The 25,054-nt window shown below is 55.1% G+C and overlaps 1 protein-coding gene across 8 annotated transcripts in view; it reads right to left on the reverse strand.

The window, feature by feature from the left end:
• Positions 1-25,054, reverse strand: part of SHANK3 (SH3 and multiple ankyrin repeat domains 3) — a 364,468-nt gene that overhangs the window by 208,348 nt on the left and 131,066 nt on the right. For all 8 annotated transcript variants that reach the window (XM_062020288.1, XM_062020289.1, XM_062020290.1 and 5 more), the window contains exon 12: positions 20,728-21,067. In XM_062020288.1, coding sequence (XP_061876272.1) covers positions 20,728-21,067 — 340 coding nt within the window. The remainder of the gene's footprint in view (positions 1-20,727; positions 21,068-25,054) is intronic.

The following is a 25,054-nucleotide window of genomic DNA, read 5'->3' on the forward strand; positions in this document are numbered from 1 at the left end:
AAATACACAGCTTCAGCCCCAGCCATCCTCGGGGCCTCTCCCCTCCACACCTTCCCCACACAGCTGGGGAAGCATCTCAACAGCAAAGCTGGAATCGCCACAGCAACCAGCAAGTTACCTGCCACAGCAGCTCGCATCACCTGAACCATGCCTGCACCCTGGCAGACAAACCAGCCAGCAGCAAAATAATGAGCCTTAAGGATGTCACAAAACATTACTTGGCTGAACTGCCTTAGCTGAAAAGCTTGTCAGCCCCTGCTCCCTGTGAGCATGGGGGGAGACGGGGAGACCAGAACTGCATGTGGAAGGAACATCATCATTCCAAATGTTGCAACAACAAATACTCTGCTGGAGTGTGTCAGGCATCTGGAAAGGGGATCTGATTGAATTTTAGAACTGGCTCTTGAATATGTGAATCAGATTAGGAGGAAGAGCTGATGGGAGAGCAGAATGTGCCTGGCAGGCAGAGCCTGAGATGCTCTCTAGAGCACGAGGATACCTGCAGTCAAACTCCAGGAGCACAGAGAGGAGTTTCCATCTCATTTTCCTCCTTGTGAAGGACTCCAAAACAATCCCCAGATGACCATAAGCTGCTGAAGGCATGTTTCACCTAGGAGAGGACTGAGCTGAGCCATGCCTGGGGAAATGCTGGAGCAGAGCAAGACTGGTCACAGGGATGGAAGAAACCCGTGGACACAAGCAGATGTTTCCACAGAGCTCCAGCCATCCCCTGCACCGAGCTGGAGTCAGCTGGAGACAGCACTGGGGCTGAGGGCAGAGACAGTCTTTAGCTCACCCACTGAACATGCAATTCTTGATAAAATCTGAGCTACCTTGTGCCAGAACTCTGCAGGACACTAAATTGTCACTATTAACACAAGCTACAAGCTAAAAACGTGCAGGACCTGTCCAGGAAAGGTAATTGCCCTTCTCTGTGAATCTGCACTCTTGCCCAGGGATGTGCCCTCAGTGCTCTTTGGGACACCTCCAGGCTGTCAGAGATGGGCTAGGAAAGGTTAGGAAAGGGTTAAACAATACTGATCCAACCTCTGCCCCTCTCAGGCTTCAGCTGCTGCAGAAACAGGATCTGGTAAGGGCCAGGAGAAGGAGCAGGCCAGGTGGCACAGCACTGTCCTGACACCCACCACAGCCAGCTTCCACTTCCAGCTTGCACAAAGACCCCTGAGTGACGGGTTCCAGAGCCCGGATCCCAGACAGCCCCAGACCACCGAGACCCCTCAGTCAGAGCCAGCCTGACACAAGTGGCCCAGTGCCCCAGAAATAAGGTCTGTGTTGGTACCTGGACAGACCCGACCAGTGCACAGTTACCCATCCTCTCTAAAGGCATCCTCCAAACTGTCCCAACTGAGGAAACTGCAGCCACGGGGTCTGAGGAGTTCCACTCAACCAGCGTTGCAGACTGAGCCCTGACACTGCCAGCACACCCAAAACCTCAGTGGGCACATTGCCCCAGGCAGGGTTCTCACAGGCAGGAGCTGCACAGCAGCACTGGAGCCGAGCTGTGTCAGCTGAAGCCTGGGGATGGAAACCACACTTAACCTAAACAGGCCTTCAGAATGACACAGCTAATGCAAACAGACCTGCATGCTGCTGGCAACTTCCAGCAGATACTACAAGCCAAAAGCTTTCCATCACACTTTCAACACCCAGGGTGGGAAGTGAAACACCCTCTACAGACTTCAGGTCAATGAAACACAACACAACAGTCTCGCCCTGGGCTAATCAGCAATAAAACATGCTAAATGCTCCTTGGGATCAGGCTGGTGCTCCATTAGCCCAGTTCCTTGTCTCCAACAGTGACATTACCAGCTGCTTACAATTAAGGAGATGACATGTGGCTACTTTGGGAGGTCCATTTCCCTCGTGCCTTCCAGCATCCAATGTCATTGTACTGGGGACACGAGGAGCAACAGCCCTGCTTGGCCCCAGTACAGTCTGTGCACGGACCTGCTCCTGGGAATTTCACAGTCACAGGAGGGTTTGGGTTGGAGGGACCTGAAAGCTCATCTCATTCCAAGCCCCTGCCATGGGCAGAGACACCTTCCCCCAGCCCAGGCTGCTCCCAGCCCCATCCAACCTGCCCCTGGGCACTGCCAGGGCTGGGGCAGCCACAGCCTCTCTGGGCAGCCTGTGCCAGGGCTCAGCACCTCACAGGGAGCAGCTTCTTCCTCACATCTCACCTGAATCTCCCCTCTGGCAGTTGGAGCCATCAGCCCTTGTCCTGTCCCTCCAGGCTCTTGTACAACATCCCTCTCTGGCTTTTTGTCAGCCTGCTCAGGGCCTGGAGGCTGCTCTCAGGTGCCCCCAGAGCCTTCTCCAGGCTGAACCAAACTGCCACAGCTTCCCAAGGATGATGGGCAGTGGCTTAGTCTCTCCATCTGCCAGTTCCCTCAGGAGCCCCGGGGGCATCTCATCAGCTCCCCAGGACTTGTGCACCTTCAGGTTCCTCAGATGGTCTCAGAGTTGCTCCTGCCCTGCAGCCTGTGGCTCTTCCCTCTGCCAGCCCTGGGTGACTCGGGCTGTGTGGCTGAGCTGGGGCTGGGACAGACTGAGACAACAGAGCTGCTGGGTCAGCTGAGGCACTGGTTGAGGAAAAAACCCCAAAACATCAGGTGGATCACCCACTAGCAAAGCTCCATCTAACCACATAGGCAGAAGTCAGTCTGTGGTTAAAGAGAGCACTTCAAATCCCTTCCTAAACCACCAGATTTACTCCCCTGCAGCTTCCTCCTGCTTGCTGGATGGCTCTAGTCTCAGACCCCAAGGGACCCAGTGTGCCCACATCCATAATTCACTGCTGGGAGGGGAGTTTAGGACTCTTTCAATAGAGGCTAGAAGTTGGGAGTGGGAGGGTTCAGAAATGAGACAACTCCTGTGTGGAAAGGCAGTGAGAAGATGAGGATTGTGCAACCACAGCAGCTGGGAAAGCTCGGGAGGGGAATTAAAGCAAAGGGGGAAGAGCTCTTCATGCACTCAGAAAAGAACACAGACAGAAGGGGTGAGGTGAGAGTGCAGTGAAGATAGTGTAGACATTAAATTAATGCTTTGCCTTGTTTTGGTAAGAACACATTGCAAAAGCTGACTGGCTAATGGGGAGGAGGCCACGGACACTTGGGAAGCACAGGAGACGCCAGAGCGTTTGCTCTGCTCACACAGGACCCTGCACATCTTCAGCCCAGGTTTGTACAGGAGCTGGTGCATGACAGCAGTGGACCAGCAGAACATATTGTTAATGAAGTTATCGAGCCAGGGAAGGACACTGCATTGCTTTGAGAGCAGCAAGTACCACTGTGCCTGTGCTATGGAGGGGAAAAGTGACACGGCCACAACCTGCTTCAGCAACAGCCTGAGGGGCCCAGAAGTGTCCACAGGCACAACAAACGTCTTCCCAACAGGCACAAGGGTAACACTGCAATTATGGGATCCCCAAACAGAGTCCAAGAAGGTGATGGTTTGTCATAAAGAAGAGGAACACCAGTGTGCCTGCTGTGTTGGTAGGGAAAGGCTGTACAGAGAAGCATCACGGCGCTGGGGGCTCCAGACTGAGCTGCTCTGCTCCAGGGATCCTCAGATTGAAGGTCTGACAGAAAATGCAGGAGGCATGGAGGAGCACCAGAGTCACACATCAGGCACAAGTGTCTGATTACACTTCTGGGCAAGCCTCAGCTCAAAAGGTAACGCTGTCCATGGCCAGCTGAGCTCAGCTGCTTCATGAGCTGGGGCAGGAGGCAGCTGAAACCCTCCTGCCCAGGGCTCTGTGGCACGGGGCTGGGAGGGAGACACCGCCACAACCTTGCAAGGCAAGCACTGGACTTGTGCAAAGTGCCTGCTCTCACCATTGTGCAGAGCACTGGCATATGAACAGCAGCAACATCCTCACAGGAGAGTGCAAATGCAACCTGACAGCTTTTACAAAGCCCCAGCACCTGCAGGGGCACCCAAAGGTGAGGCTGCACATCCACACCTCCAGCAGCTGAGCTCAGGTGGCTGTGGACAGCACGGCCTTTTGAGCTGATTGTGCCTCATGTGTGACTTGGGTCCTACTCCATGCCTCCTGCAAAGTCTTTCAAACCTTCTTCAACTCAAGGATCACAAACCCCACAGTCATATCACTGCCAGTCCAGCACTGGGGATCCCAGGGTGAGGGATCAAGTCAAACCACAGGCACCCACCACCTGCCTGCACCCAGTGCTGTGCCAGTGCCTCACCAAGGCTGGCTCCAGGGACAGAGCATCCAGGGCTGGCTCCACAGCCTGTCCCAGGGACAGCACCATCCAGGGCTGGCTGCAGGGACAGAGCATCCAGGGCTGGCTCCACAGTCTGTCCCAGGGACAGCACCATCCAGGGCTGGCTGCAGGGACAGAGCATCCAGGGCTGGCTCCACAGCCTGTCCCAGGGACAGCACCATCCAGGGCTGGCTGCAGGGACAGAGCATCCAGGGCTGGCTCCACAGCCTGTCCCAGCAACAGCAGTGTCCAGGGCTGGCTGCAGGGACAGAGCATCCAGGGCTGGCTCCACAGCCTGTCCCAGCAACAGCAGTGTCCAGGGCTGGCTCCACAGCCTGCCCAGGGACAGACAGCAGGGTCCACTCCACCAAGGCATCCCAGGCACCCGAGGTGGCCTCTCCAGCACTCACCAAACCATCTCTGCCCAGCTGCTCACCTGGCACCCTCTTCATACTGACACAGCTCTGCTCTGAGACATCCCTTCACGTTGCCACAGCCAGCTCTGCTATGAGAAACGTGAGTGAAGTGCTGCAGGAAAGGACTCCTCACCCTGCCCTATGGCAGAATTTTCTGTGGGCTGTGAACTTCAGTGTCTGCTTCAGGATCCTGAGCAAGAAGTGTGGCTGCTGGCTCAAGTGCCCAGTGCAGCCAAAGGCATGAATGCACATCACTGATGGCTACACCTGGGAGACAAGGACCTGCACTTGGCTTTCTATCTGTGTGTTCTATTAGGTGTCCATGCAGTTCTGTTGGGGCAAGGATCATAAGTGACACGGGAGGGGGCAAGTGAAGCCAAAGTAAACCTCTCTGTGGAGACATCACTTAGACCAAGACAGCACTCATGGAACCCTGATTTAGTGGGCTGCCATTTACATATACATACAGGACTACAAACCCTGACTTTTCTAATCCCTGCTAGCATGCAGAATCAGAAGTGGTTTCCTCTGAAGTGCTGTCACCCATGTGCCTCTCTGCCAGCACCCCTGTGAGACAGCAGCTTGCTCTCACGCTGCCGTTAGTCAGCAGCACCGTTGCCTGCACAGACAATTCATTGCACCATTTCCCATCCACCTCGCCTCGTCTCAAACATTCCAGCCCCTTTTAACTGAAACTGAGCCAGAAGCAATGAAAAACATGGGAAATTTCAGATTGGGAGATATTTGAACAGAAAGATTAAAGCCAGCTGAAAAAAACCCTCTTCCCTGCAAGCAGCCCAGCTCAGTAAATGCCACTGGCCAGGCTCCTACCCACTGCAAAGTAATAGCTCCATAAATGGGAAACAACAGCATTTTACAACAGCTGAGATTGCTACCTGGTGTCAGCAGTGCTGAATCCCAGGCAATACCAGCAATCTCATGCCAAGCCATTAAGCGTGCTCTGATTTGGGGTGCAGATAGCACAGCCTGGCAGCCTTATAACAACGTGCAATAACCAGCACAGCACTGAAAGGGCTGCAACAGCCCCTCCGCTGCCCCCAGGCAGGGACAGCACGGCTGGCTCACACCACAGCGCTCCAGGGGCCTGAGTGCCTCTGGCAGGCTTGCAGGGAGGCTTCTGCACGCTGGGTACGAGCCACATAAACAGTAAACCAAGACACTAAACTCCTCAACTAACAGATATTTTGGGCTGAAGCTCAGCCTCATAACCGAGGCTCCTCTCCAGCACACTCGGGTGCCTGGTCCCTCCCACGAGCCTACCAGGGAGGCAGCAGAGATGCTCCAGAGGCACAAGTGCCAGCAACCTGCCCAGCCCCTGCTGGTACAGAAAGCAGGCAGTCACACATGCCACAGAGTGACGTGCAGCTCAGGGAAGCTGCAGCCTCACAGAGGTGCAGCCTACTGACCCTCCCAGACCAGCATGTTATCCAGGAGCTCACACTTTCCAAACACGGGTCAAACTCCTGCCAAGACACAGTCTCTCCCTGGGCAGGGAGGCTTGCAAAGCCAAAGGACTGTAATGCAAGGGCTGTAATGCCAAGTTGAGCCTACAAAGGAGGAGGTGCTTTGTGGTGTTGCATTAGGACAAGCAGGTGAAAACTGGGGTTATGGACTGGCCTCACAGATTCAGTGTGCATTTCCAGTTTAAATTGATAATCAAAATCTGTCCTGGAGACCAAATCCCCCCTGAGCAGGATACCATTAGTCCTGCTCCTCCCCTCCCTCTGGCCTCCTGCCCCCCTGCACTGTGTGCAGGGCACTGGCAGGTTGCACTGGGGCGATCGCAGTCCCTCCCACACTCAGGTAGACCCCTGGCACAGCTTCATCCCAGAGCTGCCTATGCTCACCGAGCCCAGCAGCCTTTGCTGCTCACGTTGCTGCACTGACCTCTCGTTGCTGAGCCTGCTCAAAGGCTGTCTGAGAGGATGGGTGCCTTGTCGGGAAAGAGACTGCAAGGCAGCACTGTGAGCCTGGCCCTGCTGCTGGCACAGCCGCTGAGCAAGGAACCTCTGCCCTGCACCTTCCTCTGTAACTGAGACAGTTGGTGGCAAAACAACAGGATAACCCTTGAAATTGCCCATTTGGATTCAGAGCTGAAGCCCAGGCTGCACAATCACCAGTGGGAGGTTGGGTTAACTCAGAAGGTGTAAAAACCTGTAGTAGCAAGCCAGGGACCATCTGCCTCTGCACAGGCAGTTTTCTGCTCCCCATTAGAAATTCCCAGAGCAGCTGACAGGAGCTGTGACACCCCCACCACAGCTCCTGTGAGCAGCAGTCCTCGTGCCACGGCCAGAAGCATCACTCCCCTGCATCCTCCCGGGTGCTGGGCACACGCTGTGCCAGCACAGGGGGTTCCCTGGGTTTGGTACCTGATGGGCAGTAGTGACTCCCTTTACAGTTCAGCATTCCTCTGCTCAGCCCCTGCTTCTCTTTGCTGTGAGTCATCCCTGCAGCCACTGCCAGTTTGGAACACTCTGGTCTGGCAAAACTGAACCCATTCCCTGTCTGCCTGCACCACAGCCTCTTGTGGCTTGCCAAGCTGTGCCACACAGCTCCCCAGGATGGGCCAGCCGCCGCTCTGCCTGCTCAGCTCCCAGTGAACGTGGATCTGCTCACAGGGACAGCAACAGCGACGCTGTGAGAAACACGAGTGAATCACTACAGCGAGGGCATCGCTTCAAACGGGTGCTTCACTCTGCTCAGAGCAGGCTGCCACAAATCAACTGCCACACTAAATCACACCCTCCCTGTTTAACCCCACTCTCTGCATACGAGGGAGCGTCTCCAGGCCCCTCCTCACCCGCAGCCTCTGCCCTCGCCCCACACAGATCCTTTCAGCACAGGTTGCCCATCAATGCTCACAACATTCAGCCTACCCCGTGCCAGGCACAGGGACATCTCAGCTGCTGTTGGCTGTGCTGCCTCTCACATTGCCAAGCTGCCAGTTTAACTTGTGCAGTGACACCTTGTCTGCTGCCTGGCCCTCGCAGGAGCCCGGCAGGCAGCGGTGGCAGGCGGAGCACCAGGAACGGCAGAGACGGCGCAAAAGGCGGCGGCCACATGGCAGGAAAACACACACAGAGGCAGCAGGAGGCTGAAGATGAAGGAGAGAATTTACCACAGCCAGACTGAGGGATGTCAGCTCCAGCTCCTCAGACACAGGAGCGAAGCACGGTGAGTCTGCTGCCTCCTGCAGACTGAAGTCAAGAGTATTGGCTCAGTCCCCAATGTGAAACACTCAGGGATCACAGCTGGGTGATGCTGGAGAGGAGCAAAAGAAAGGGTTTACTAATCATTGGGAAAACTATGGTTTACTAACATATTTGGGAAAGGCAGCTGAATGCCCAGAGAACATGTGGATAGCTGCAAATTGAGTCATGACACCCCCATCCAGAAAACAAACCTCTGAAACCAGCCCAACACGCACCAAGGCACCACACTGGAGAAGGCAACTCCTGCAGTTGTCTCCTGCAACACAGCTTCCTCCCTGGCAGCCCTTCACTCGGGACAGCTTTACCATCTGCCTGAGCTCTCTGCATTGCTGTCTGCTCCCCAGGCCCCTGGCAGGAGGCACGGGCTGCCCAGGCCAGCACAGCCTCACGCTGCTCACCTGCACGTCCTGCCAGGAACACGTGGCTGTGCCAGGACTGGTCACAGGTCTTCTGAGGACATTCCCTGTCTGAACCAGCCTGGGGACAGAGGAATGCCCAGGGGTTCCCCATGCAGCAGGGGCTGTTCTGTTAACAGGGCACACACAAATGGCAAAAGAGGGATGAGGGACTCACGCTGAGACCCTGCAGCTGCAGGCAGACACCCCTTAAAATACCCCAAAGGTTAAACAACTAAACGAGGAAAGAGGGAGCCCCAAGCAGAAGTATGGTAAGGACTGAAAAGATCAACTTGGAGAATAACATCAGAGCAACAGAGTGGGAGCAGGGCACCAGGAAGGCTGCTGGTAGTCCTTGGGCACAGTCAGGACAACCCAGAGAGGTCCTGAGCAAACATCCCCCTCCCCAGCCAGCCAACGGCCACACGACAGTGCAAACCACAAGCAGCAAATGCCAACAGCACAGGTCACCACGAAGTACAACCAGTGAGGAAGGACACCAGAGGAGCTGGCACGGTGCAGCTGGGTGTGCAGAAAGCCCTGCTTCCCCCTGGCTGCTTTAAACATCACCTCCCAATCCCCCTGATGCTCTCCCTTCTCCAGACCAACCTGGCCCTCTCGAGCTGCCAGGCAGCAGGGTCCCAGTGAGTGACAGAACAGCATCATCATCATCATATTGGTACCACCTTCCTCCTCATTTCACATGTTCTGATGGTCTGTGCTCCACTTCACCGAGCGAGTCCTCATGAAGAGCAGAGGCTCCTCACGGCAGCGCTGACAGGGAGCCTGTGGGGCTGCAGTGAAGTTAAACCCCAGCAAAACGCAGCAGCTGTCTGAATTGCCTCCTTGCAGTATGCATTGCTTGCATGTAGCAACAAGCTCCATCAGCCTGGGAAGTCTCTGTTTCCTCCAGTACAGAATAACTCAGCCAGGGACCAGCAATGTGGAGATGCAGAGCGAGGGAGGCACAACGACCAGCTCTGGAGGGTCTGCAGGGCCCTCAGAGCTCCAGGCTGTGCTCAGTTCCAATTTGGGAAGGCACAGAGAGCGCTGCCTGGTCCCAGGGCACAGCTCAGCCTCCCACTGAACCCATTGCAGGGCAGGAGTCAGGAGCAAGCACCAAGAGCAGCCTCTGGCCTGGATAAAAGTAGGGCCTGGCACGGGGCCTTGGGAGGCTGCCAGCTGACGGGAACAACAGTGGGAGCTTGTGCTCTGTTGCTGTCATCCCAGCAGGCACCTCAACACGGGTAATTTCTGTTCTCTTAGATGGAGCTGCTGGCATTGCTCTGCATCATACCCATAACTGCCTCATTTCCATATTAACCTCACATGAGGGGAATCCTGAAGGCTCCCAGAGCCCCTGAGCAACAGCTCTGGTCAGTGGCCTGCTTTGCTTACTCTCTGCTTCACAGAATCACAGAATCCCAGCATGGTGGGGTTGGAAGGGACCTTTAGAGCTCATCCAGTGCAACCCCCTGCAGGAGCAGCTCCCACCTAGATCAGGTCACACAGGAATGTGTCCAGGGGGGTTCTGAAGCCCCCCAAGGAAGGAGCCTCCACACCCTCCCTGGGCAGCCTGGGCCAGGGCTCCCTCACTCCAACACTGACACAGTTTGTCCTGATGTTTCAATGGAACTGGTTGTGTTCCAGCTTCATCCCATCACCCCTTGTCCTGTTACTATCTACTATGGAAAAGAGGGATGTCCCAACCTCCTGACACCCACCCTTTAGATATTTATAGATGTTAATAAGATCCCCTCTCAGTCTCCTCTGCTCCAGACTAAACAGCCCCAGGTCCCGCAGCCTTTCCTCATATGAAAGATGCTCCAGTCCCCTGATCATCTTGGTGTCCCTGCACTGGCCTCTCTGCAGCAGTTCCCTGTCCCTCTGGAGCTGAGGAGCCCAGAACTGGACACAGGACTCCAGATGAGGCCTCAGCAGGGCAGAGCAGAGGGGCAGCACAACCTCCCTTGACCTGCTGCCCACACTCTGTTGCTGCCCCCAGGCTGCCATTGGCTCCTTGCCCACAAGGGCACGTTGCTGGCTCATGGTCAGTTTATTATCAATCAGCACTCCCAGGTCTCTCTCTGCAGAGCTGCTCTCCAGCAGGTCACCCCCAGCCTGTGCTGCTGCAGGAGGTTGTTCCTTCCCAGCTGCAGGACTCTGCACTTGTCCCTGTTGAATCTCACTCCTGTCTCCTGTTTGGCCTTTGCTATGTATCTCCATCATCCATCCTGCTGCTTCCAACACTGTACTGTCAAAAATACCAAAATACTGAATGGCAGGCAAAAACCCCTCTCCAACGTGCTATTTGTACATCACTGTAACATTTCTAATGCAAAGTTTTAAAGCTTTGCCTGGTGAAACTAAAACCCTCTGGTAAAACATCCCATTGCAGCTCAAGCCCTTCTCCACCCAGCCACCATCAATACATTGTGTATCCCCACTTTGCCACCACAGTACTCTGCCCAAGCTGACACAGTTTCTCTTCCCACACCTCTTTTTTCCCTGCCAACTCTGGAAAGGAATTCTGCTTCAGGACACTCTCATGGCTCTCCCACTGGGATCTCACCTTGGCCAAAGGTGTCACATCCCACCAGCGTCCACGCAAACCCTTCCTTCGGGGGACAGCTTCACTCAGCTCGTGTTGTCTTCCTCAAACCCCCATTCCCTCTCCCAGTGGTCCCTTTACTCTCTGATAGTGTCCTACCAGCTCTGCTGCCTTTTGGTGATCTGGTGCAGCTCTGCCCGGATCACCCAGCGCTTCCCAGATCGCCCTTATGGGTGTTGTTACTGCTCTTGGTTTTTTGGGCCTTTCTGATGAATTTTTGTTCTCCTTCAGTCAGCACAGAAAGTGTTTTCAGTGCCTCTCTGTCCTCAAGATACTGAGCCCAGTGAAACTGTTGTCCCTCATGATCCCATGTTTGCTGAAAGGCACCAATTGCTGTGCACAGGCTGCATCGGCACGACCAGCACGGGACCCAGGGCAGCGACCCCTCCAAGGCACTCTGCAGGCTCCAGCCCCCTGGGGAACCACCAACAGAGCATCAGCCACCCCACAGAGTTCCTGGCCTGGGACACATGACCACACCAACCCACAGAGCTCCTGGCATGGGACACACGACCACACCAACTCACATAGCTCCTGGCATGGGCTCTCACCATCAAGGCTTTACTCCACTAAGGAGCCACCCCACAGACTTTGGGGTTAGTCTTCACATTGGCTCTGGATCACATCAGCTGTTGAAACTTCAGCTCCTCACACTTTGCCAAACCTTCTCAACCACTGCTCCAACCATCCTGGATCCAATCTCCTCTGCCACACGTCAGAAGGGATTTAATGCTAGCCTGTTGTGTCTCCTTGCTCTGTCACACCAAGACCTTCCTCCATTGCCGGGCGTTCCAGTCCACCCAGTACAAAACAGCTCCCCAGGAGGGTCCTGCAAGCTCTGCCACACTTCTGAAACCCCACGGTGCAGTTCTCAGACAGAGCTCCACGTTTTACCCAACAGAATGTGTGAAAGGCTGTAAAACCGCTCAGCTCTGTATCTGGGTGGTGAGCTGTGTTTGTCTGAGAGCTGCAGCCATCGTGTGCTCTGAACAGCGGCTGATGTGTGTCCATTGGTAAGAAGGGCCTGGCTGAAAGCTGGGACTACGGACAGATGGGTAGCCCTCCAGCCCCAGGGGTAGGGAGGGCATCTGCAGCCCCACAGAGGACAGAGCTCTGCCAGCATCATCTCTGCCTGCTCATCCCACCCAGCCCCGTTCTCGTTTGGACTAGCTAAAACAAACATTGCCGCTGGTATCCCAGACTGACAGCAGATACTCTTACAGGAACTGAGGCAAACAGAAGCAGCTATTACAGAGACAAACATGGCTGCCAGGGAGGTGATCTCACTTGGATATTGCTCACATTCCCCTTTGGTTTGTCACAGCTCCAATGGCTTTCGTGGCGGTTCCTCGTGGCGCGTGTGGAGGGAGCAGCACGGCTCAGACTCAGGCGGTCACTCGGCTGTTGAAGGTCCTGAGGAGCTGTTCTGCCCAAGCTGGGTTCTCTCTTGCAGTGGGTGAGGGCAGAGGGGAGTTGGCCCCGGGGTCCATGTGGGTCTGCAGCAGGGGTGGCCACCCTGCCAGGGTCAGTGAGCCAGCAGCCCGGGGCAAGGCAGGGCACAAGCCACTGCTGCAGGGGCCAGCAGGACAGTGACCCTGGGGCTGCCAGGCAAGGCCTGGGCACAGAGCAGGTCCCAGAGCCCACCAGGCACCAGAACCCCACAGGGTAGCTGAAGAGCAGCAGTGAAGCCCTGAGCTCAGAGGCAGCTCCCCTGCCAAGGGGCTGCCCCCGACGAGGTTTCCCACACCTTTTGGACTCAGCTCCATCCCAGAGCCTGACCTTGGCTGCAGCTGGAGCCCTCAAGCACAGGCAGGAGCAAAGCAGTGAGGAGAGACAAGGCCCTTCCAGTTGCTTTACTGGCAAGATTTAGGACCCCTGTTTCTGTTAGACAGGGAGCAGGACCAGACGACCTCCAGCTGTCCCTTCCAACTAAAACACCTCTGAAAGCCTGTAAGCCCCTTGCAGACATCCCACATTCCCTGCACAAGGTCTCCAGTGTGAAAACCCAGCACTCTGTCACTTGTCACCCACGTTTCTCCACAAAACACTGTCCATCTAACTGCTTACTGGAGGAGCTGACTTGGACTACAGTGTCACATTCAAAGCAAGAGATCCCCTCTCCGTGTTCCTCACTATCCCACCCCCAGAGCCGAAGTGCTGGGCATAGTGCTGGCACTGCTGCACCGCTCAGCACCATCAGCAGTGCTGCAGGAGGACTGGCAGCACCCAGAGAAGCGGGTTGGCCCCTGCATCACCCACCTTTGGGTTCCCTCACCACGGATCTGTTGTTGAGGAGGTGCTGTAGGAAGGCTGAAGCTACAGCCAAGATGCAGAGAGGACTCAAATCAACAGCTGATGCCAAGTTAAAAACCCCAAGCACAGAGGAGAGAATGAAATAAATTGTGGCAATTTCTTTCTCAAATCCCTGATGCAGGTAGAACAAATCACACAGACCTAACCCTTCTGAAAGCCAGGAAGGGAAAACAAACTGTCTGAGGCTTCCCTTAAATAAACAAACAAACAAACCAGCGACTTGGTGTTTAGGGCAAAGATCTCGTTCATACTGTTGAGGAATAAAAGAGCTGGGGAACAGTGAATGGGCTAACACTGTTAAAAGTAATAATACGAAGGAAGAGCCTGGGACAAGGCATTTATTGTGTTAAACCCCCCCAAGGAGAGGTCAAGAATATTAGAAATAAAGTCCCCGGGTTCCAGTTGATGCAATAACTGCAGCTTTAGCAATTTCAGAAGAAGGATGTTTGTTCAAGGTGGCAAAGTGCCAAGGATCTTGAGAGGAGGTGCTAGAAAAGGATGCTCTCTGTATTCACTCGCCACTGAAGAGCACCGAGCTCGGCGCAGTTTCTATGGCAAGGATCTGAGCAGAGTTCTGCCAGCCAGCCACACACCAGCAATTCACAATCCCTTCTGCAGAGATGCTCATGGACAGGACCAAAAGAGGAGGCATTTCACAGAGCAGGGAGGATAATCCCTGGTTTCCTCAGCGCGTGTCCTGCTCTTCAGACACGTGCCAGGGGCAGGCAGCAGACAAGACACTGGGCTTGGCAGGTATCAGTTCTGACCCGGCGCAGCCTGTGCCCCTCTGATGCCAGCTCGTGGGACCATGGGATGAGAAGAGGCTGCATTTATCCAGAGAGCCACTGGGGAAGGATCAGGGCACTGGCTGCCCAGCTAGCTCTCAGACTATGTTCATGACAACTAATTCTTATAGAGAAAGTGCAGAAAACAGCCTTGAAAGCTCTTTTAGCACTTTGCTTCCAAGTGGCTGAAAACGTGAAGGCAGAGGTAATAATGCTGTCAGGAAGGATCAGGAAATGCCAAGTGTTGGGCACTTCTTAGGAAGAATGCCAGACACCCCAGCAAAACATGAGCAGTGCATCCTGCAGCCATCCTCGACGTGCCCCTGAGTGCTGCAGCCAAGGCTCATGAAAGCTCAGCCCAGGGTGGGACAGATGGCCTTCAGAGGTCCCTTTAACCCAAAGTATTACATGATCCCATGATGGGGACAGCAAAGGAGAACAGACCTGGGCCAAGACAGAGGATGTATGAGCAGTGGAGTAAAAAACCAGCTGAATCATAAACCAGCCATTGACTTCAGGGAAGCTACACATTAACAGGGCTGACTGCTATGGGAAGAGGTGAAGAGAGCACAAGCCAACCGAAGCAAGCATCTGGACAGCACAAGCACGAGAGGAAATGCCACCAAGGGGAGAATCACAGGATGGTTTCAGCTGGCAGAGCCCTTCCAGCCCATGGGGTGCAGCCTCTGTCCCAGCCCAGCACCCACCAGCCCATTGCCCTCAGTGCAACACCCACCCAGCTCTGAAACCCCTCCAGGGACGGTGACTCCAGCAGCTCCCTGGGCAGCTCCTTCCAAGGCCTCACAACCCTGTCAGCAAAGAAACTCCTCCTCACATCCAGCCTGAACCTCTCCTGGTGACACTTGAGGCCGTTTCCTCTTGTTCTGAAGCAGGCAAACATTCTGTAAACACATTGACAGCAAGAAAAAGGTCCCAGGAACTGCTGGTAATTATTGGTGCTCCTTTGGCTAACTGCAGAGAGGGAAAGCTTTCCATGGGTGAAACTAAGACCAGTGTGCTTAATGCTTGTTTGTCTTTAAATCAGAGACCAACCATGAGATTTCAGATGCAGAGAGTTAAGATTCTACCTGGAAACCAGGAAAGGAATTAGTGAAGAATATCTCAATGTGCCTGACTACACACCTGGAAGGAAGTTTAAGAACAGATTACAGCAAGCTAAGAACACCTAAGGACGTGTCTGCAGGCTCACGTTACACAGAGTGTGCCCCAAAGAATGTAAAATAGGAAATGGCTACAATGGAGGAGGAAGAAAAGTGAAAGAAATACTGTCACTTCACCTCTTGGAAAAATCCACTGGAACAAACAACAAGCCCAAGTGTTTGTACTTGCCTAGAAGGAGGCAATGCAGTAACGGTCAGAAGGGATTTGTCAAGGACAGGCAGTGAGAGGAGCTGGCTGCTGAGCAGCATCTGCACACCTTGGCCTTGGCTGGGCTCCTCACAGCCCACAGCTGCCCTGAGACCACTGGTCACAGGGTGGGAGAAGCACCCACCAATGCCCCCCATCAGAGGGGAATACCACTGGCTGCCCTGGCACGAAATGCACCACCCTCTGCACAAGATCCCTGCCAAATCTTCAGGCAGCACAAAGGGGCTGCAAAATACTCCAAACAACGGGGTTAGGGTTTAAGGGGATCCTGATAAACTGGAAGTACTAAATCTAGCCAGGAATTATCAGCTGCACAAGGACTGGGAGAGGGAAACACTGGTTGTGTAGCAGGTTTGGAGGGGGAAAAGCCGTGAGGGGCATCACACGCTGAATGTGAGTCACACATCACACGTTTCACAAAACAGTGAGATCAACTATCGCAACTACAGCCTGACAAACACACGAGGCAGCTCTGCTCCACGTCCCCTGCTGCTGTGAGCCTGCCCCAGCCTGGGAAGGAGCCTCAGCAGGAGCCTGGGCACAGCAGCTCTTTGGGAAGGGCCAGGAACCGACGGCCGACGGGAGAGACAGCACCAAGGAACGCGCGGCAAGCGGTCTGCAGCCAGTGTGAGGCTGCTGGCAGGGAGAGGTGGGGGATCTCTCCCCCACACCCGTGCAGAGTAACTGTGGCACAACTGATGAGATGAAGAAATACTCAGAGCAGGCAGTAGAAAACTTCTTAGTGATGAGAACAGAGAGAGACAGGAGTAAGGAAAATGCCACGGCATGAGCTGCTGGAGAGAGCTCAGGGCAGGGCCACAGAGATGCTGAAGGGAGTGGAGCATCTGCCTTGTGCTGAAGGGCTGAGGGAGCTGGGGCTCTGCAGCCTGGAGAAGAGCCTGAGGGGTGAGCTCAGTGCTGTTCCAAACCCATCAAGGGTGGGTGTGAGGAGGCTGGAGCCAGGCTGTGCTCAGGGATGGGCAGTGACAGGACAAGGGGCAACAGGCACAAGCTGCAACACAAGAGGTTCCAAAGCAACACAAGGCCAAAGCTGTTCCCTGCTGAGGTGAGGGAGCCCTGGCAGGGGCTGCCCAGATGGGCTGTGGAGGCTCATCTCTGCAGCCATTCCAGCCCAGCTGCACAGTCCCTGTGTGCCCTGCTCTAGGTGCTGCTGCTCTGGCAGGGGGGCTGCACTGGATGAGCTTCCCAGCTCCCTCCCAGCCCTTCAGACTCTGTGATTCTGTTTCTGAAGAACAGGCAGGATGAGCAGAGCTGGAGGTCTGTGGGTTAGATGCTTCCCAAGGGTCTTCCCTGGACCCCTGATGATCCACAACACAACTGGGGAGTTCAGAGCCAACTGCATCAGCAGCAGCCACCCAGGCTCAAGAGCCCCAGACCCCTCAGCCCTTCCTCATCTGAGATGTGCTCCAAGTCCTTTCCCAGCTTGGTAGCTGCCTCTGGATCCTCTCCAGCACCTCCATGTCCTTCCTGTAGAGAGGGGCCCAGAACTGGGCACAGTGTTGGAGGTGCAGCCTCACCAGAGCTGAGTGCAGGGGAAAACATGTTCTGGAAAACAACAATGCTGGAAAAAACCGAAATGCTAATGCTCAGCTGGTTTTCATTTCAATTCAATTCTCTTTGCCATTTGCAGAATACATCTGCCAAACAATCAGAGTTTTGCTGGAAGTTTTCACCCTCAGAATAAAGAATTCTGGGGCAATGTTGCAGACAATTTTCTTGATACTTTAATAAAAACCTGACACGGAATCATTTTCTTCTGCAAGACTCCGAGGAAGACGAGAGGGCTCTGCATGGTTTTGGATGCCTTCTGCCTGCCACAAAGTGCAGGCTTTTCTGTTTGAAAATAAAACATCCCTGGGAACAGAGTACTGGGCTGAGATAGGGATCACTGCACAGCTCTTCCAAACACAAGCTCTGTCAGACCAACACAAAGGCGCTGGGAACCGACCAGGAGGGTGATCGGGGCAAACAACAAGGGAAAGAAACTCTGGGTCAAACCAAACGGCACCATTAATTAGCTGCTCTAAGGCCTTGTTAGCACACAGCCTCCTGCTGAATGGCAACATCTGTGTCATTTGAGAGAGTATCAGTGACAGGGAGCAAAACTACACATTGTCTGAAACAATGGAGTAAAATGCACTTGTGTAAGCATTTTATAAAATGCATGAGGCCAGGAGCAGTGGAGCCAGCTCCAGAGTCCCTCAAGAGTTGGCACAAGCAGGAGGCAGGAGAAAACAGAGCAGGCAGTCACTCCTGTGTGAGACTGCTTGGCAGCAGGACAAGAGGCAGGTGCCTTAGAATCACAGCATGGTGGGGTTGGAAGGGACCTTTAGAGCTCACCCAGCCCAACCCCCTGCAGAAGCAGCTCCCACCTAGATCAGGTCACACAGGAACGTGTCCAGGGGGGTTCTGAAGCCCCCCAAGGAAGGAGCCTCCACACCCTCCCTGGGCAGCCTGGGCCAGGGCTCCCTCACTCAAACACTGACACAGTTTGTCCTGATGTTTCAATGGAACTGGTTGTGTTCCAGCTTCATCCCATCACCCCTTGTCCTGACACCAGATACAACAGAAGATTCCTCCGTGCCTTCCTCTGCCCTTTCCAGGGGAGCTGCTGCTGAGCAGCGAGGGACAGCACAAGGAGCAGCTTCCCACTGCCTTCAGCCCAGAGCTGTCAGCTCAGCTGCAAAGGCTCAGCAGGCCTGTGGAGCTCTGTGCACCCTGCAGCAAGGAGCCCAGGCCTGCAGCAGCACCCTGGGGCTGGCAGGAGGGATGGCAGCCTCAGAGCCGGCAGCGCCACACACCAGCCGTGCCCACCAGCTCCTGCAGCAGCACTACAGACCACAGACCCATCTGGCAATGCCCCTCACGCTGCTGCCCGAGGCAGGCTCCAAACTCCCCCCGCTCCCACTCTCCCCTTGCTGGCTCAGGCTGGGATCTTCTCACTGCCCTCCTCCTGCCTCGCTGTCAGGTGCTCCAGGTTACTCTCAGAACACTTCCACAACCTCATTGATGATAAAAGCCCAGCTTATGTCCTTTTTTGTTTTGTTTTTTTACCCACACCAGCTCCTACTGGTTTTACACTCAGACTGTGCTGCTGGCTTCAGCAGGTTCCCAAGGTGCTCAACTCCTGAGCTTGCTGCAGGGTGGAGCAAAAACCCCAGCTTTGTACTGGGTCTGGGTGTGCTTGCCATTACTTCCCTTGCATTGCCCCTTTGCCATTAATTCCCTTGCATTGCCCCTTTGCCATTACTTCCCTTGCATGCCCCTTTGCCATTACTTCCCTTGCATGCCCCTTTGCCATTACTTCCCTTGCATTGCCCCTTTGCCATTACTTCCCTTGCATGCCCCTTTGCCATTACTTCCCTTGCATTGCCCCTTTGCCATTACTTCCCTTGCATTGCCCCTTTGCCATTAATTCCCTTGCATTGCCCCTTTGCCATTACTTCCCTTGCATTGCCCCTTTGCCATTAATTCCCTTGCATTGCCCCTTTGCCATTACTTCCCTTGCATTGCCCCTTTGCCATTAATTCCCTTGCATTGCCCCTTTGCCATTACTTCCCTTGCATTGCCCCTTTGCCATTAATTCCCTTGCATTGCCCCTTTGCCATTAATTCCCTTGCATTGCCCCTTTGCCATTATTTCCCTTGCATGCCTCTTGGCCATTAATTCCCTTGCATGCCCCTTTGCCATTACTTCCCTTGCATTGCCCCTTTGCCATTACTTCCCTTGCATGCCCCTTTGCCATTACTTCCCTTGCATTGCCCCTTTGCCATTACTTCCCTTGCATGCCTCTTGGCCATTAATTCCCTTGCACGCCCCTTTCTCCTGCTGCCACAGAACAGACTGAGGTTCCCCAGTTCCCTCTGATACACCACTCAATATTCTCAACATTTGTAACACATTTCCTCCTATTCATCTCGTTTCTAAGGTAACAATCCTGCTCTTCTAAAGCTCTCTTCAGAGGCTTGGGCGGGTTTTTTTCCTCACTCCTTATCTGCACTGCATTTCCAATACCCTTTAACTCTGGCTGTTGATGCTGCCTGGCAGTGCCATGCAGCACTCAGAGGTGCCCTCATTGATTCTCACCAAGGCATCAGGCTGTTTTCCATATGAGCATCCACCCCACTGTCAGGTCATCTAATGCCGCTGTGTTTTGCCCTGAAGTTGCACCCTGAGCAGAGGCCCCTGTTCAGCTGCTTAGAAAACATCCTGCAACTTTTCCTGAGTTAAACTGTTAATTAAGAATCCTAGCAGGTACTTCAATAGTTCCATTTTGTCCCCTCTAGTAGCTATTTGACATTTGCTTTCATTACTTTTTACTCACTGGCATATTTCTTTTCCCCCATTCTTTAGGTTGCCTCAGAGGGCCTCAGAGCTGCTTCAGCTACTGAAAATAGCTGCTGTCTGCAGAGTGGTTCTCCATTTGCTGGTTATTAGTGAACACAGCAACAACCCAGACCTGACACTCACTCTTCAAGCTGCTGCTCTGGCCTCACACTATCAGAGTTTCTCGTTAGCCCTTTCTGAGTGGATGCTGCTTTACAGCAGCCGCGGCCGTGGTCCATCTTCCCTCGCCAGGGACAGAGGGCTCCCGAAAGCAAAGCCCGATGCCCGTGGTCACAAAGGCAGCCCTGGGCCACGACGGCTCTCCAGCAGCACCTCTGCTGTCTGAAGGAGCAGCAGCCTTGCTCCTGGATCAGAATGGCTGCCCAGGCCAGGCTCCTGCTGAAGGTGAGCAGCAGCAGGCATGAGCAGTGCCAGAGCCAACGTTCACACGGCTCATGGCCAGCAAGGGGAGCGGCAGGAGAACGTGGGGCCACGTCACTCCCATGCCTACAGCCACCAGCACCCCTGGCTGCCCCAGGAAGCCCCCTCACACTGCTCAGGGGGTGAGGGTGCACCTCAGCTGCTCCTGGCCCCGAGGGGCTCGGCAGAGCCACCCCCTGGGCCCAGAGGCAGGATCCCAATAAGCACCATGGCGGGGACACGTTCATGTTGGTTTATCTGCAATGTGCCACCTTCAAATATTAGTTCTCGAGATGCTTTCATTGCCATGGCAACCAGAAGCACAACATGGCACTGATGTACCTACCACCTTCCTGAGAGACCAGATTAGACTAAGGGCTGAGGAGAAACCCCCTCGGTGCTTGCCCCTGGCCAGCCCGGCTCCCCATGGCACGTGGCCAGGGAGCTGTGGGGGCTTCACCGGGCTCTACCAGCCTTCTCTCCCCCAGCCCACATCCCACGGGCGCCCGACCCCAGGCCGGCACGCCAGGCAGCCCCAGCAGCCCCGCTCCGCCTCTCCCCAGCCCCTTACCTGGCCTTGCCACGGCTGCTCCTCCGGAGCGTGGGCAGGTCGGCCTCCTTCTCCTCCTGCACCCGCTGCAGGGACGGGGAGCGGCTGTGGGCGCCGCGGGCGCTGCCGGAGCCGGCCAGGCCGCCGTCGCCTGCCGCGGCCCCTGCGGCCGCCTCCTGCATCTGTGCCAGCAGCTGCGGGGGCAGGCTGCGCAGCGAGGGCACCGGCGAGTACGACGCCCGGCTCTCCGCCTTCAGGTTGTTGTCGCTGGCCGAGCGCTGCAGCACGCGCGGCGTGGAGAGGCCGCCGGCGCCCAGGATGCGTCTGCGCTTGGTGTAGCTGGGGGTTTCTCTGAAAGGCACTGCAAGAGACGCAGGGGGAGAGCGGCGTTAGCTGCTGCACACGGCTGGCCCTGCTCGGGCTGCAAAGCAGGAGGGAAAGCGGCGCTGGGCTGGGAGGACAAGGACAACCACCCCAGGAGCAGCCAGGCTGGGCCACAGCACGCTGGCACGGGGAGGACTGGGGCATGGCACCTCGGGGAAGCACCAAGGACCCAGGACGGTGCGTGGGGCCGCCAGCAGGACCCCTGACAGCCCATCTCTGGCTTCCACCCTGGTTTGAAGGTGCCAACACGTGCACGGGACGTCGACGCCGGCAGTAACCCCAGCCACCACTCACTCTTGTCTTTCAGAGGCCTAAGTCTCTACCTTCAGGCTTTGCCAAGTGCAGGGTTAGAAAATACAATGCCTGGAGTGAAATAGCAGCTGCTCCCTGCCCCTCTGCCTAACCCTCGAGAGGGTGCAGAGCAAAACGGGCCCCACGGAGCCACCTGGAGATGCAAACTCCTGCCTGTGCCTGGGGAGGAAGAGGCGAAACAGGGAACCCATCACGGTCACAGAGGATGAGGGTTCTGCTGTGGAGCTGCAGCTCTGCAGATCTGGGTCACAAAAGACCTGTCTGCCCGAATTTTGTTCGACGACTCCATTTCCATTCTGAACCTTAATAAGCTTTAATCTTGTCTGATGTGCACATCAACAGTAGGGAGCCCGGAGCAGACAACATCCAGCTCAGTTCTGGTGCAAATTAAACCCTCCCACAGCAATTAGCACAAAGGGGCTGCAGAGGCTGGGAGCACCCAGGGTGTCGAGTGAGGCCTCAGGCTGGTGCTGTCCCCAGCCCAGCGCCTGCAGGGCCCTTCCCAGCCCTGCTGCACGGCCACACACACACACTGCTGCTCACACAAGTATTTTAGGTACAAAGTACAAGAATTTCGGTCTCCTGTAAATCTTGTGTTGCCACAGCAACACAATACATTTGTTTTCTGATAACTTTCAACCACGTGGTGAGGGGATTTCTGCTGGCAGGGCTCCCTGAGGCAGCTCAGCCCAGCTCCCAGGCTCCTGCTGACCGCTGCCTGCCCACAGGGCCAGGCCACCCCAGCAGAAAAAACAGGCCAAAATGGTCACCCAGAGACCACAGGCAAGGAGGGATGCTGGACAGACAGAAGTGAAGCCTGAGCAATGGATGTGACAGTCCCCCAGGTAAAACATGCCGCAGGTTCAGTGCCTGGGGGTTGCAGGGCTGCAGCGTGCAGGATGCCTGTCCTGCAACACCACACACAGGAGGGGAGGCCACAGCCAGGGCTAGATACAACTGCTTCACAGGCAATGATGAACAGGTTGGTTGACAAGGGCTGTCAACCCAAGTTCATGTGTTATCCAGACATATGATAGCACTCCAGGACACTTTTACTTTTGTACTGCATGACTCCTCACAGAAAACCACTTAAGAAATCAGAGGAGCAGACATTACCTGGAAGCATGTCATGGGAGCTGTCATGTCTGGAAACCATTAGAAACTGGAAACAGACACTAGAAACTGAAGTTTCTTCCTAGTCTCAAAGAGCTGTTTTCTAACTGAATCAAGTCATGGAAACATAGAGTTGTTTCATTTCAAAAAGCCCTTTGAAATCATCCAGTCCCAGCCCTCTCCTCCCCCTGCCCCAGCCAGCACTGACCCACAGCCCTCAGCACCTCACCCCAGGGCTTTGGGGTCCCTCCAGGGCTGGGCACTCCCCCAGCTCCCTGGGCAGCCTGGCACAAGACTCACACCCCTCTCAGGGAAACAGTTCTGCCTCAGCTCCAGCCTCAGCCTCCCCTGGGGCAGCTCCAGCCCCTTTCCTCTGGGGCTGTTGCTCATGGCTGGGGAGCAGAGCCCGACCCCCCAGCTCCCTGCAGCCTCCTGGCAGGGAGTGGCAGAGAGTGCTCCTGGCTCCCCTCAGCCTCCTCTGCTCCAGCCTCAACACCCCCATTCCCTCAGCCCCTCCTCACAGCACCAACCTCCCCAGGCCCTTTCCCTGCACCAGTTCCCAGCCCCTCTGCCCCAGCCTGGAGCTGCCTGGCCTTGGGGTGGCCCAAGGGCAGGACCCAGCACTTGCCCTTGTTCAGCCTCAGCCCATTGCCCTCAGCCCATGGCTCCAGCCTGGCCAGAGCCCTCTGCAGCCCCCTCCTGCCTCACACAGACCTGCACACACACCCAGCTTGGTGTCACACACTGACTGAGGGTGCCCTCAATACCCTCATCCACATCACTGATAAAGATGTTAAACAGAACAAGCCCCGGCACTGAGCCCTGGGGAACACACCCTGCACTCAGGCAGAGTCCAGCCCATGCATGTCCCCTGTGACATCTGTCACTGTGAGGAAGCAGAAAGGGTCACTCAAAGCACCAGGAGCCCAGCCAGAGCCGAGCTGAGGCACTCCTCTGGTTCAGTGCCCTTCCATGTGTGACTGGGCTCAGCACTCACCACTGGGCTCAGCCCTGACACCAAACCCACAGAGGGAAAACCCAGAAAAGCAAGAGCACGGTGATGAAAACTTCAGGCATCAGGAGCTGCCTTGGACGTGCTGTAGTGTGCTCTACAAATTAATTATAAGTTTCTTGGTATTAATTGCTTAGAAAAAGCAATCAGCTGTATGTGAGCTGATGATATGGAAGCTTAGTGTGAAATAATCCTGTTGACAGGCTGCTTCTACCAAGATGATGAAAGGAAAGGAAAAGAGATAAAGGGGGAAAAAACCCCAAAACACACAGAGAATTCTCTTGCTGGGGAAGAAAGCAACACACCAAGCAGGAGACTGTTTTGGTCTGTGCTAGATCTCCTCTGCTCCTGCTTGTCTTGTCTTAACTGAAAAGCAGTCAGCCTGTCCCAGCCCCCCTCGCCCCAGTGACTGCTGCAGGCATCACAGCAAGGAGGTGTTGAAAGGGTCAGGATCTGGGTCAGAGAGGGCTGATGGCACAGTCCCTGGCAAGAAATTCACAGCAAGCATCCATTACTGCAGTATTAGACACAAAAAGCTTGCTCAAGGACTCACTGGGGAAAGGGAAGGTACCTCATATTTCTTGACACAGGTCTTTAACTCAGCCTGTCAAACAAATCACCTGGTCACCCACTTCCACACTCTACACAAGAGCAGTCGTCGCTTTATGCAGCCAAAGTGCTCCCTCTCAACACCAAAGCTCTGGAATCCACCTTAACAACAAAGAAAAAACACAACCTCCATCTCAGAGTCACGTTAGAGAGGAAGGGGAGAGTGGCTGGGGAAAGCAGTCCAGGACTGCTCTGTACTCACTGCCCATTCCCATAACATCAAGGGTAAGAGTCCCCAGAGCACAGCGTTACCAGAGCATCTGCAGGGGTAAATGAGAAGGTTTCCAGCTCACACCACGGGCTGTAAAGCCAAAGCTTCCCAAGTATTTAATTCCAGAAGCACATTAAGAGGATGGTAGTACAGCTGCAAAGGCTGGACCTGCCTGCCCTGTCTGTGTGACTGCAATTTGTCCCCCAGTGCACATCACCGTGGGTGAGGTGGGATTCACACAGCCCATTGCATCTGCCAAAGTGCCATTCAGGAGCCAGCGAGTCACGAGCTGCAAACGTGCTCTGATCTCTCCTGACCCAGGCTCCTGCAGCCAAGGACTCAGGGTGTCCTGGCGTGGACAGGAGAGCTCAGGGAGGCTCAGCAAAGCCCTCGGCAGCCTGAGAGTGGAGATACAGACAATGGAAACCTCACCAGCTCCAACTCCAGTGCTTAGCTCCTGGTGCCTGGACTGCCCTGAGGCTCACTGCAGGGCAACTGTGCAGTCAGGAAGGCAAGTGTATGAGATCAAACACTTCTGCACAGAGGTCTGAGACCTGGAAACGACAGCATGTGCCCAGGAAAGCCTGGCTTCCACTGAGAATGGTGATGAGCAGACACCCAGGGAGCTTCACAGGAGGAGGGCCATCAGAGGAACACAGCTACTGCTCATGTGAGCAATACAGGACTGCTCTTCCCAGATGCTCCAG

Source organism: Colius striatus, chromosome 1 (genome assembly GCF_028858725.1).
Source record: "Colius striatus isolate bColStr4 chromosome 1, bColStr4.1.hap1, whole genome shotgun sequence".
Lineage (NCBI taxonomy): Eukaryota > Metazoa > Chordata > Aves > Coliiformes > Coliidae > Colius > Colius striatus.